At 41.6% G+C, this 14,376-nt stretch overlaps 2 protein-coding genes across 2 annotated transcripts in view; one reads left to right on the top strand and one right to left on the bottom strand.

The window, feature by feature from the left end:
• Positions 1-5,640, bottom strand: part of puraa (purine-rich element binding protein Aa) — a 7,236-nt gene extending 1,596 nt beyond the window's left edge. Inside the window, exons 1-2 of the mRNA XM_068715832.1 lie at positions 5,518-5,640; positions 1-882 (exon numbers count right to left, since the gene is read on the bottom strand). The exon at positions 1-882 is cut by the window's left edge and continues 1,596 nt beyond it. Coding sequence (XP_068571933.1) covers positions 1-802 — 802 coding nt within the window. The 5' untranslated portion in view covers positions 803-882; positions 5,518-5,640. The remainder of the gene's footprint in view (positions 883-5,517) is intronic.
• Positions 5,641-7,799: 2,159 nt separating this feature from the next.
• Positions 7,800-14,376, top strand: part of nrg2a (neuregulin 2a) — a 67,901-nt gene continuing 61,324 nt past the window's right edge. Inside the window, exon 1 of the mRNA XM_068715833.1 lies at positions 7,800-8,208. Within this exon, the coding sequence (XP_068571934.1) occupies positions 7,800-8,208 (409 nt within the window). The remainder of the gene's footprint in view (positions 8,209-14,376) is intronic.

Here is a 14,376-nt window from a genome sequence, read left to right on the forward strand (position 1 = left end):
CCCTTTTCTCCCGCTGCTTTTCCTGGATCTTCTTCATCTCCTCGGCATATTTACAGAAAGTATTCCCAAATTTGGACCACACTTTATAGGGCACCGTGATCGAGTTGCGGTACGTTGGCTTCACCTCGCTCACCCTCATGAACACCCCATACTTATTGGATCCGACGTCGAAGAAAAACCGCTTGTTGTCCACAGTCAATGATGACCCTTCGGGCAACTCTGCAGGTTCGTCCTCTACACCGTAATCGTCAATAAGTTTAGCCAAAGCGTCACGAAACTCAATAAGTCCCTGTGCAGGCAAAGCGATCGTCTGGCCTTGCGTGGATCCCAAACCGGGCCCCCGGTTAACGGTCTGTCGAATCCTCAGGAACCGTCCCCTCTGGTTCTCTTTCAGATCCATATAGTATTTCCGATTCTCTCGGACCAAGAACTCGCTTTTGAGCGCTCGCCGGGGCTCGTCTTGCACCAGCGCCGGGTTGCTGGGACCCAGCTGGGCGTAATGTTCGATGAAGTCCCCCAAGTAGTCACGGAACTCGACCGCCACGGACATGGAGAGAGTGAGGCGGCTCTTGTTTCCACCGGCCCCGACTTCTGCTATCTTTAAGAAGCGGCCTTTCGCGTTCTGCTTCACGTCCAAATAGAAGCGTTTGTTTTGGATGTCAACCCGCTTCGACGCCAGCTCCTGTGTCTCGTGCTGGAGCCCGGAAGCCGAGCCCGCCCCTCCTGTCGCTGGGTGCATGGAACCGAAGCCTGGGCCCGTGGCTGCTCCTCCCTGCTCACTACCACTGTCTCTGTCCGCCATGATGCTGCCTGCCTGCCTTCTCCCTCTGTCTGCTGCAAAGCCACGGCCAGCTACAGCGAACGCCGGAGCTCTCGCGAGATCTACACAGAAAGGAATAAAAAGGCGAAGGGGGGGGGAGGAGGGGGGGGGCATTAATGCAGAGCGAGGACGCCGTGCTTTCTCATACGGTGTAATGTCATAACTTGTCAGTCATATCGAAAACCAAACCAACGGGATGTTGTGAAGAAACACGTCTCCCGGAGTCTGCTTAAGTTTCGATTCGTCGAAACAGCTTCTGACACTGATAGTGTTGATGGTGTTACCTGGAAAGACCCAAGCATGCCCTCTGTTTTAAAGCAAGAGTAGAAAACACCTATTCGTCCAACGTAGGACTGGAAGAATACATCACAAATGTCTGTGCAAGTTTAATGTACTAATATATATATATATATATATATATATATATATATATATATATATATATATATATATATATATATATATTTATCGTTTACAAAAGATAAGTTAGTTGTGGTAGTTTGACACAGTAATTGCTTATCTTACGTTTAAGGGTTTTGTGTATACAAAATTAGGCTAAGCTCATTGATTTCTTACGACTAAACTCATGTGAAGTCATAGCAATCAAGTCCCTCAAGAAGCTTAAACTTCACCAAAATTAGATATATTTTTAATAATTTAACTGCATTGTATTAGGCTAGTAAACTAAAAACAATAAGACTAATAGCCATGAGTGAATCATTGTTTCGCCCACTACCAGCCCTGTAGACCCACAGCTAATGAATTCATAGGTTAACTGCTTCATCTTAAGCTATATTAACTTTAAATATAATAGGCTACCATAGAAATGACACAGCATTGTAATTCATGTAAATTATTTATTTCAAAACCTGTGAATTAGCAACATCACACAATATGTTTCCAAAACTTGACTATATAATTTGTTCTCTCACAACTGAAAATGTGCTTTCCTGGCAAGACAATGACGTGCAGTATTGCCCATGTTAATGTTTTTAGGAACCTTTTTTATTTATATAAGCTTACCTCCCCACATTGTGTCAAATAGGTGATGTCATGATTGTTACGTTTGCGTATAGGCCTATCTCTAGTTAGATTAAAAGCGATACAAATATAAATTTTTCTGAGGTTTGGACGAGAACAGGTAACACAACTGAAACTCCTTCAGTGAAGTGTTGCTGTGTTCAGCTTTAAGTAATTTCAGACGCAACATTTTCACCGTGGAAAATGTATCAACACGTCAATTAGAAACGTGTAAAACAACTCCATCCATATGCTCAGTATAGCCTCGGCCTACAGTCCAAACACACGTCCGCCCGTAAACTAGCTGGACCTAAACCTGCAGCCTAAGTGCCTGTAGCACACGAGCGCGCTCACGAGAAACACATACAAGTATCATTTCTCATCTTTGGCCTTGTATAGCAACCACCAAGTCACGTCATCTTTGATTAGTTATCTCTAAAGTCATCTGATTCATGACTGTCAGTCCACATTTTACCGCCAGGAGACTTTTTTTCAATGTGTCCTCACCCAGGTATTGTCCGCATGGTCTGACCGTTGTGTGTGTTGCAGTAGTGGCTATGCTGCTAATAGGCCCACCTCTTATTTAGGACTTCTACCCGGCCAACTGACTGCATGCTGCCATCGTATTAAACGACAGGTGATGTTAATTGTACAGCTGTTTTTTCTTCTTCTACAGCAGCATATCATGAAGTAAAGGCCTATTTTGATAGATCTGTGTTGGATACGCCTGCAAATGATCGCCTACCCATAATTTGCTGTGCTCTTATTGTGCATATTTAGACCTTAGTACAGCGTAGACAGTTAATGTTTTTAAAAAGACCAAAACATGCAAATGTTTATACGTAGGCCTACACATTCATAGGCTATTTAGATCATTATATATGAGATGATGGTATAATTGTTGGTCATGCCCAAGCTGATTGCAAATAGCTTTAAAATTGTATTAGAGCATTCTAATTTTGCATTTATGTGTACTCCAAAAAAAAGTAACCAATCAACACATTTTTAACACATTTTAATAGACTTCACACAACATATCTTTTATTGGTCACTTGTGAAAATACTGTTCCCATGCTGGTGATACTTTCTCCGCAGTATATCGTCCTTCTTGTCCTCCTGCGCAGACCTTTCACTTGAACCATCTATATGCTACATGTGGCCTTTTAGAACATTTTGCCTAAATTCGTTTGTTCGAATTTGCTACTGCTATATAGCCTATGCATTTATGAGCGTTTAATATTTTTCTGAAACAAACAAACGTTGGCATTCCTTGCAAAACGTATAAGAAAATGATAAATAAGCTTAGTCCTCTATTTTGAAAATAGCTGTAAGAAAGACGCCAGACTTTTATATTTGAGTAATTAAACCAACAATTTATTTGCATGTTAAAAACAAATTAATAATACTTTTTTTCTTATTATTCAATATGGCCTTTACATACTACGGGTTAATCATTTATGTCAATAAAGTCAAATTGAAATAATCATGAGAGTAACTAATATAATGTCTATCAATATATGAGAATTTCACGTGCGTTTTTTTGTGAAACCGTTAGGCTACGTAGATGCAGAATCTCATCTCAAACCACGCACGCCTTCTCCTTTTTATGACCGATGTATCTCGGAGACTGTGAGTGCGTAAAAGCGTTCAGTGTTTAAATTAGACGCTCATTCAGAACTCTTGCAGTCAATATTCGTTATGCACTTCACAAATATCCGTCTTAAAAGTTTAAGCATTGGTCCATAACATTTTATTTAGCTTAAACAAGTTGATTATTATAGGCTACTGTCTGCGATTCTTTGTCGAGTTTTGTGATCTTATTGTTTGAACATGCTTATCATTTTATTTTTTCTGCCTGAAAAAAATAAAATAAAATAAAAAAACTACCACATTGACAGTTTTGTCGGGAAAAGATAAGAAACGTGAAAGTTTCTTCACTGTAGGCGTCCCAAAGGGTGGCCTGAGTGGAGTTCAGTAACATGTAAAGGAAGTCTAACCCAGAAACTACTTCCAATCGGTTTACATTTAACGATGCCTTTAATTTATTCTATAAGCCTACTAGACACTTATAACTCTTAATTATGTCACACGGTGAAATATTAGGACATTTATTATATGTAGAATAATTGTAAATGTCAAATGTTGCTTTGTACTTGTAAATAATAAAGCTTTCCGCAATTCATTGGCCTACAACACTGTAATAATCCTCAAGAATCCTCATAATCCTCTGAAATAATATATAAAGTGTAGGCCAATATTGTGATATGGATAGTCTGAATGCCAAAGGAGAACTAATTATTTATGTTTTATGCTGGCAATTATGAAATAAAATGAAATGACAAATAAATACAAAATAGTATCATATTAGAGCAATAGAAATATTTAAATACATTATTGATAATATAACAAACATTAGGTTTAAAACACTGCAATATACATGCTAGAAATAACTGACGTTCATTTATTGATAATAAGCCGAAGCCAAAATCACGTCTACTCTGCTTATTTAGTCCTGGCGAGGTGAGAATGCCGGATCAAAAGAAGTTAACATATAGTCTCTTCTATAACTTTTGTATTTACCTTAAATCTAATCGTTTAGATTTATTGTATAAAATTATTCAGGGGTGCCCTGCAAAGGTCACGCGGCCTCCTGATCAGCTCCACGGCAGTCATCACTCTTGTCTCACAAAATCAGTAATGTTTGGGGAATTAAAAAAAGGGAGTACATTATTAGGGATCTCATTAAGACAACCCAACATTCACTATTCTAAATTTTAAAACATACTAAATAATAAAAAGGAGGACAATTCATATAGCTTGTTATATCATTTGATGTTCAGCAATCAAAATTATATTACTATGCTGAAACTTTCGCATGCGTTTATCCTCAACTCAGCGAAGCAGCGGCTGGCCTTCATTGTGTCACTCTTTTGTGACGTGCTCCCTGTTTTTTTCTCAACCAGGTGATAAACACGAGTATAGATGCATGCAAAATAGTAAGTAATTCATACATAACTTATTTTAGTTTAACTATGGTGTTGTTTTGGTATGAGACATGTTCCATAGCCTACCTGCGTACAATGCAATATCCCCTTTCCTCTTGGGGCCTATATTGCCCATAAAATGTATCCATTTATAATATAGTCCGTCTTTCTAATCCAAAACCTCACCATGTTACATTTCTTCCTAATTTACTTACCTAACAGTCATATCAGATGCTCCAACAGACCTCAAACAACCTGTCAATGTAATAATCTATCATCAATACGCCTATTTTTCAGACCAATTTTAAACCATGAATATTAATCTGTAAAATCTGTTGTGATTGGATGCCGAAACCACGTCCAATGCAGATTTCAGCCCAAAAAAAAAAAAAAAAAAAAAACGTGTCGTCGCATTTTGTATCAGGCTGCCGCTGGATCACCTCGCAAAGTTTTGCCCTACATCCCAACACCGGAATGCAGTGGCGCTGCTCCAAATGCAGCTCCATTATTATTATTATTTCACATGCACGGCTGTTTGCTCAAGCATGTATTGTGCTTCTGGCAACCCTGCGAGGCAATGACATATATGCTTGGTTGCACGTTAGACACTTAAATGCTGGATGCGCATTAACAATCCGGGATGACATGTAAATAACGCGTCATTCCGACCAAGCGAGACCCCCGTAAACCTACCTTACACCGCTCAGTCCGCAGTGGGCAGCGTCTCACAGACACGACCGCGAGCTGCAGAGGACGAGACGAGGCAAATGGCACATGCGAATGCGCTGGGAGGCCTTTGTGACACCGCAGCAGACCGCTTCTGCCTGCTTTCACAAAATGGACAAGGAACGGCGAGTCGTGGCACAGAGAGAAACACACGCACAAGTTCAACGCCGCACGCTTCACCTCTGATGTCAACACGCACTGAGGGGGAACTCAGAGGACACGCGCCTCCCCTTGGTGCGATCGAGGAATTGCAGCTTTGCCTTCCGGTGGTAACAGGTAGGGCAACAGTCTTTGCAACTGTGAGGGAAGAAAGCAAGTGAGCGGTGCCTGTCGACACCTTGTCCAATTTGGGGTCGATATTATGCCGCGTGTTTCAATCTACACGGCTGAATCTCTGAGGAGATGATCCACGCACACATCCTGCGCTCCGTTCTGTGATGGTGTGATGAGTTTAAAAAGCACATTGGCGCGTCTTACAGCAAAGAGGGCTTCAGATCACACAGTAGGCTAATACATGTTTGTATACCTTGTCTTACATCAGCACTCTATGGGCCCTAATTTATGAGAGTGACATTTATAGGTCTGGTAGAATTCAGCACCACGGAGAGCAGCCAGATCTGAAGAGCATATGTGTTGGTGTGGGTGTATTTTATACTATACACATTAGTTTGTTCTGAGCCTCCCGAATTCAATACAAACACTTATTGCCTTATATACGCAGTCCACGCTGAACACGTTTTATTGGTCAGGATTCAAATGTGGTACCCTGCTAGTTTAATACATTTACCGTTTGAGTTACAGCAACACTGTGTCAAATAGCTCATAAATACACTGTGGTCAGCAGATGTCGCTCTTTGTGAATACTGTCAGTTCAACATCCTGTACCCGCATTCTATTTGGCATAGACTAAACCAAACCATTACAATCATAACTAAAATCATAAGTATTGCTATTGACGATGACCAGGTAATATTGTTGAATTATGTTAGTTCTATAGTCTTGTGGCAAAGTGTTCCCTCGGAGCCATAATATCACGTGAACACATTTTATCATTATATTAAGAACACAGAGAAGGATACTTTCATTGATTTTTCTCCTTCTAAAGTGATTTATATGTTTGTTTGTTTTCTAATTTGGACCCCGTGTTGCAGCTGTTTTAGTTGTATGGATTTAATGCAGTGCTTCAACATCAGTTTTTTTTAGAGGCAGAGCAGCGAATGTGACCTGAATGCAGGGCATGACTTAATGGGATGAGACGCAAAACTCATTCAAAACAGTCTCTTGAAGAATCTGAAATGCTTTCGCAGCCTTAGTCATCGCAGCCATATGATTTTTTTAGGCCTATATATGCGGATGCATTTTTCAACGTGAACCGATTTTCTTATCGGAGTAATGCCTTGGCTACAGTGAGATGCGATTTTGAGGAGGGACGGTCATGGATTTAGGATTCCGTTTGTTTCATTGTAACGTGAGATCGCCGCTGATACAACACCATGGAGTGATTGACATACAGTAGCTGGGTTTCGGGAGAGAGGAGATCGACCCTTTGGTCCGTCGGTTGCCTGTGCCTCAGTGCTCCGATCCTGCGTTTTTGTTGACGGAGCCCCTTGGCAATCGGCATTTTCTCTCCGTCTGTGGCTAGTGGGGAGGCGGAGAGAGAGTCACGGTGGAAGGCGCCGTATTAGCGTTATAGCTGCCGAGCAGAAATATTATTTTTTTTTTTTTTGGGGGGGGGATGAAACGTGGCTTATGTTTTGCGACCGGACTACCAAACTTGTGGTTCACTGCAGCATTTTGCGTCTTTTCCCTCCGCTGCAGATGATACAGAAAACCATCATAGCGGTACCCCACCACTGCAATTTTTGGGCAAAGATAAGAGTGGCGTCGTCTTGCAGTTAAGGCTACTATGGCAGCATAGGGGGGCATCTTCCGGAGGGGAGAATCCGCCAATTCCTCGCTAAGCCTATATCTACGATGCCTTATTATTAACAGAAAGCAGTGACTGGATTTGAAACCCAGCATCATCCCGCGGTTTCCCCCGTTTCAAAGCTGCTGTTTACCCATTGGAAAGCGCTCGAAAAAGCAGTGGATCCCGATGGCATGGACACTTATGCAAGGTCTGCCGCGCTGCCGTGCTACTGGAGCCTACTTGCTGTCTCTTCATTTAACCCAGCTCCATCGCCATCGCCCCGCAGCCGAGAGAGCCCTGCCGCAACGCGACCAGCGACCACCGAGCCAAAGCAGGCGGCATGAGGCTTGATTCAGTACATTTATCCATGCTGGTCATCGGGGTCTCATTCGCCTGCTACTCCCCGAGTTTGAATTCCCTGCAGGACCAGGTTTACAAATCCGCCGTGGTGATCGAGGGCAAGGTGCAGTCTACGCCTGTGAACGTCTCCGCGGAGCCGTACCGTGTGAATGTCAGAGTGCTAGATGTTTGGCCCCTAAACAGCGGGGGTCTGGAGCGAGAACAGCTCGTCACCGTGGGGGAATTTGGATCTGAGGCTCCGTGCACCAAAGTGAAGAAAAACCACAAGTACATTTTTTTCATGGACCCCACTGATGAGCCCTTGGTTTTCAAAGCATCGTTTGCGCCTCGGGACACGAGTGTGAAGAGCCTAAAAAAGGATGTTGGGAAGATCTTGTGTGAGGACTGCGGTAAGTTGATGTATTGTGGATTACCGGTGAAGTCCAACCCGGAAGAATGAACGGTCTGTTAACAGCGCCTGGTTTAGGGCTTTTGGTAACAGCCACTCTGGTGATTTGTGGTTATTTTGGCCACAGACATGGTTTGGAGTCAGTGGGTACCAGATAGGTGCCTAAGGGGCGTCTATGCAGCAATTTTCGACAACTCTCGCAGGCTCCCATAGCCCACATGATCAATCAAACTCTCTTTCTCTCTTTCTCTCTCCCATTCTCTCTCCCCTGAACCGCATCAGACATGCGCCTCGCACTGTTGCTTGTGAGGAATTGCAGTTTGTGTGTATCGAACTGTATCTGCATCTTTCAAACCCGCATTATACTTAAAACGTTGTAGGCACATTGTAATGCATGTTTTTACTTCATATGGCTTCGTATGCAGTTTTGTGTTTCTCCAGATTGTAGCGGTTTCTTATGTGAACATGGAGCACATGCAGTCCATGGACCCGGTATCATTTCAGGACCAGGGACAGCGGCCTGTATCGCCGGTATCACGTGTGGAAAATCACGCTGCCCTAAGCAAACTGGTTCCTAGGCTATATTTAGGCTCCCGCCCAGCTTTAATGCTTTAATACCCCACACTATGGGATAGGTTATCGTAGTCCTGTGTGCACACATGCATCTTCAGTGCAAACAGAGGGCTAGCAGTGTGTGGTGTAGTCCTAACCTGGAACTCATGGGTTGTTGTTGAAAAATACTAAATGATCAACTCTACCACCCACACTTTAGGGTTTCTCCTTTTTTAGATTCATGCACAAGTGGTTCAGGGTTGGACTTTGGTCAGTAGATGTCACCCTTAGGTGGACATTTTAAATCCCACCAGGCACAATTTATTCATGATGCGGTGTTATTTAGTATATCCATTGTTAATGATGGTATTCAACTGTATTTAGATTGTTTCAATGGACAGTAGTTTCTCTTGCCCACATGTCTTGCTGTGAGATTTCACCAATGAAAATCAAGGCCAGTCATTTTGTTTAGGCTATTGATTGAGAACAGTGCAGCATACTGTTGCACTGCTGTTGATGCAGTAGGCTGCACACAAATACTGTCATTAACGTGCATGTGTCCATGAATTCACACACATTTGTGTTTCAAAATGATACATTGTTTAGCAACTTACGGGTTGCTTTGTCAGTAGTTTTGCTAGAGCAACAGCTCAAATGCCACAGAGAGAGTCTTTCCTGCTCTTCACCAGGGTAATATGAGTCTCTATCCTGCTTTAATTATAAAGTAGTATCACTGCAATTGGATCTTAAAAACAGCGCTTGTCACAGAGCCGCTCTCTTACTTGTGTCTACAACTGATGTCCTGTGCTGGTCAGCCTGCAACACAACTTCAAAATGTGAGGCAGCTCATCTTAAATACTCAGAATGTTTTTAGCTAATTAGAGAATGTGTCACACGTATAATAAAACATCTCTTGTACTACCACCGAATGGCACACACAGGTGTTCTTCCACTCAAGTATTGTAGTCTAGAACATGATGTGTGCATCCCTCTTAAATCCTCTTAGCCTGCACTCATGAGACACAAATGCTCCCCTCTCCTCTTGATTTTGCCACAGTCACTCTGGTTTTAAACTCATCATCCCAATAGAGAGGTGACACAAAAGGGACCTTATTACCTCTTGAGTTCCTTGAACAGCCCAAACATCCCCCTTCTGCCACTTAGATAAGCTTATCAGTGACGTGATCAAACTGGCACCGATACCCCACTGTATTACCTGAGGGAGTTGCCACGCCCACTTTCAGGGCCTCCGTTGATCTCTTTTATTTAGTTCAAAGTACCCAACAACATAGCTCATGTTGTATTGGTGGGCATTGTAGTTGAGGGGCTTCTTACTCAGTGTGATTGATCTATTCACTGTATATTCTCTGACCACGCCTCCTCCCTCATCATGCCATTTTAAACAGACAGATAAACAGTCAGTCCCTTGACAGCTGGTCCCTTTGAGTTAATTCATTCAGCAGGGACTCAAGATCAACAATGTTCTGTTTACTGGGTTAGGGTTTCCCTCATATTTAGTCCCCTAACACAGAAACAGTGGATCTATATTTTAGGCCTTGGCCTAAACCTTGAACTGCTGTATAAGCAGCTTTGTCCAGGTCCAGATATTGCTTTCAGGCCCACTTAGCACACATCCCAAACTTGCCTGAAATCCCTCTGGTGCACTAGCTCCCCAGTGTGTGAACCAGGGCACTGAACGTACATACTGTACAGCTCTCAAAGTGATGCAGGTGTTGTGGTCTGGCTGCCTGAAAAACAGCCTACAGTGCTTGCCACCTGCACGCCTTCCTCAGGACTCAGCTGGGAGCTCTGGGTTCCTACCAAAGAAGAAAAGAACGCACCAGGAAATACTTTTCTCCTGCTAGAGATTACAACAAACAAATGCAAACACAGGCTCATGTTAAACTATCTCCGCTCATACTTGCTGCCAGTGTCTCAAGTAGATCAAGTTGTATCTGACTGGAACTGCAACATTATTGTACTGTAAAGTAAAGAGAAAGTGTAGTACAGACTGTAAACATCTCAGTACTGTATCTAAAAACACGGCAGCAAGTATTTCCTGAAAGTCCAGTGCTGCTTTGTGACATGTCATATGAAACAACACCATCATCTTTAAGAGGAAATCAAATTTAATCCAGGCACATGCATACTTGAAATATTTGTTTCAAAGAATAAGACAATTCACATGCAGTGGACTGTATGCTGTATGATTACAGCCACCTGACATGACATTATATGGCCCTATGTGTCAGTACACACTTTGTATTGCCTTGCCTTTTAGGCTGTTGATGAATACATGTTGGTAGGCTTGGTATGAAAACACTGAACCAGGAGCTCGCCGTCTAAACGAGTTAGCATGTCGTGATTATCCTCTATTACCAAACTTTGTTCATTGTGTGCTTTGTACTATGAGACAAAGGGAAAATGACATCTGCCTCAATGAGAGTGGATATGTTTGCAATTTGAACAGAGTCTGACATTGCTGTACTTAGAACTGTAATTGCAAGTGTGTCACATCTACCTTTTTGCCTTCATTATTTAGCATAACAATAGTATTGTTGTCCCTGGCTCAGTCTAAACTAAACCTAAAGTCTGTGGAATGAATGTGATAGGTGAGGTTCCTAGCTTTTTGTCTATCCAAAGACCTCATGGAAGAGACCTACATAATTGCATTGTTTTGTGTGGGGGTGTGTGCAGACTGGTGGGAGCATTGTGTCAGTAAAATCAGTGCAAACACTTGTGCACAGAGAAAAAGGTCATCTGAGTCGAGGAGTAACACATCGCCCTAAAACCGCCTTCATACTTCTCACTCTGCAGATGTATTTATTGCTCATTAAGCCCGTTTATGTCTCTGAAGTAGATGAATGCAACACTGTTCTTGTGAATGCACACTCTATCATTAGTCTGTCACTGTGTGGTCTCATTGTGTGCACATAGCAGCTGCTGCATTGAGGTGGGGGACAGGCCGAATATTGCCCCAAGCTGTGCATTTTTCTGTGAATTGAGAGACTTCCTTAGAAGAGCTAGACATAGGACATGAATGACAGCTACTGATGGCTACTGGGTTCTGCTGTTAAACCACAAGTTTATCCAGCAGAACAAGCATTTACCGGCTGGTCATTATACTTGGATAGCGCACTCAAGGGCAATGTAGAAAACAGTTGTTGATTGTGACAAAGGCACTCATTTACTGTATTTCACCACCAAGATTATTGTAGAACAGGATGTGTTTGTTTAGATAAGAATGATTGAAGTGTTTTCAACTGTCAGTGCTGTAGTGTCTCTAGCCCAGGGCAGAGGAACAGGCTAATGAGATTATCCAGCAAGAAGCATGGATTTGTTTCGACTGTATGTTTGTCGGGATTGTTTTATATGTTCACTGGGTCCTTTATGTAGACTTTTGGCCCTGGGGAATCGCCGCTGCTCTACTCTGACAAGACAGCTTGATGTATATTTATAAGATGTATGAAAAAAAAGGGCATGGCCATTTTCAGTAATTTGCCCCTCATTTTCCTCTCCTATTACGCATCTTCTCACAATCACTCAGTCTTTTACTCCAAATTTCTAAAGACAGACTTTCAGAAGCTATTATTATGACAGAGCGAGCATGTTGGGTCTCTCTCTTTTGTGTCAACAAATGTCACAATTCTGAAATGATGGATGTGTTTTCATGTTAGAGTTGAGGTTTAGTGATTCAGGGGCATGGTTGATACCTGTTTGCAGAGCACAGATTTGTGCGTTTTGCTGTTTTGGTAGTAGTATTGTGTAAGCCAATACTTTGTCTAGTCCACAGTGTCAGTTGATTCATTATTTCTGTAAAGCATTGTGAAGCTCTTAAGAAGGATGCATGTTAGATGACTAATGCAGGAGTGAGGAAATTAAATTCATGTTTTGCTCCAACTTTGGTCTTCTCAGCATTTACTTTGAAGCACTGCACATTCAGCAGTCCTTTCAAATTGCATCAGTCTAGGATTCATTATCCATCTGAAAATTCAGGAATGTTTTGGATCAAATTCTCTTTCTTTTTATAGAGATTTGTTTTATCAAAAAATAAATGATGCTCAATTTACAGTGCAGTTAGGTTCATAAACATTTCCATTTGTGCTTGTATAAAGGAATAAAAGAAAGGAAAAATAAACATAAACGGACACGCAAATGTACTTGTGGAAAAAAGGTAAACATATTATAAACATAACAATGATACATCAACTCATGCTCCCCAATATCCACAGTTTGGGGTCCTGCCTAATTTACAAATCCTGTTATCTTTAACATTAATGCAATTCTATGTTTCCCAAATTCTTCTATCATTGGGCAATTCCAAAGCATATATAGTAGTTTCCTTTTGTCATATTACATCTTTGACACATGGGAGAAATGTTGCTGTCATCTGACGGGGGTGTGATGATATTTAAGTATTTTAAATTGAATTTGCCTATGCATCGTGGAAACTGATACAGTCTGTGCCTGCTCTAATATATGTTATGAATCTTATTCATCATAAGAATAGCCTAAATCTGTTTCCCATTTTCATTTTGTGGATGTTTTGTCATCGTTAATGAAAGCATCTGCATGAGACGCCCCTTGCTTTCAAGTTACTACAAAGTAAACCTGTTTGCGTCATTGTTAGACGCTCAGAGAAAATGCTCCGGGAGTGTTATGACGTAGTAAAAAGGCCGAAAAAACATACAGGGAGGCTCAAACAAACACAGGACAACCTGGAGACCAGTGTTAGGGGCCGGTGTTACATTAGTGATGTTTGTGACTTGTTTTCTGCTTATGTTGCGTTGTTTACATTTCACTTAGTTCACATACTTATTTTAGGCCCAAACATGATGTTATTCCTCAAACTAACTAGTGTTTGAATTCACAGCGATTTAGTGCGACCACACACTGGGTAGCCCAGTTAAAGTTACGCCAAGGGGTCTAACAAAGCGTCAGTATGTGACGAGATGGAATGAGAACATGTCGTGATACTATATAGCAGATGTTAGTCCTTTAGTTGTTGTTGTACGTAACCTATTGTATAGGTATGTTTCAAAAGAGGATTTTTTTATGGACCTAAAGCCCATGCAGTATAACTATTTGTCTTAATATCTCATACACACACTAAATTTGATACTGAAGTGCTGCACAAATGCTGTAGCGTGTAGTAAAGTGTGCTATAGCCATTGTGCTTATATGTGTATTATCTGCTGTACAGCTGAAACTAATACAGCCCTGCGATAATCAGGTGTGTGTATTGTTAAGAGGATCTAGTCTGTAAAGTTATATGCAGTTAGTTAAGCTGCATGTCATTCACTGTCCTAACACTCTTACCAAAATGGTATTTCATTTCTAGGTTTGTATGTAAAAATACCATTGATAGCTTTGTGTAGTTTACATGGTATGTTCCTCCATTCCGTTTACCCACTCACAGTTTTGGAATTGTAACAAGTAGCAGCTCGACCCCTTTGTTCGATTTGATTTGACTTTTAAAATGTTGTTAAACACAAGTATGTGAAATCTGTGGCATATAAAAGTGAGAGCACATAAATAACATAGATGTGATCAGTATGAGTAATGAGCTTTGTCTAGGGCTAGGCTAACCCGTGTTTTTTTAATTTACAGGCCAACC

Source organism: Cebidichthys violaceus, unplaced genomic scaffold, assembly GCF_023349555.1.
Source record: "Cebidichthys violaceus isolate CVI_PGR_0920_01 unplaced genomic scaffold, fCebVio1.0.p SCAF_20, whole genome shotgun sequence".
Classification (NCBI taxonomy): domain Eukaryota; kingdom Metazoa; phylum Chordata; class Actinopteri; order Perciformes; family Stichaeidae; genus Cebidichthys; species Cebidichthys violaceus.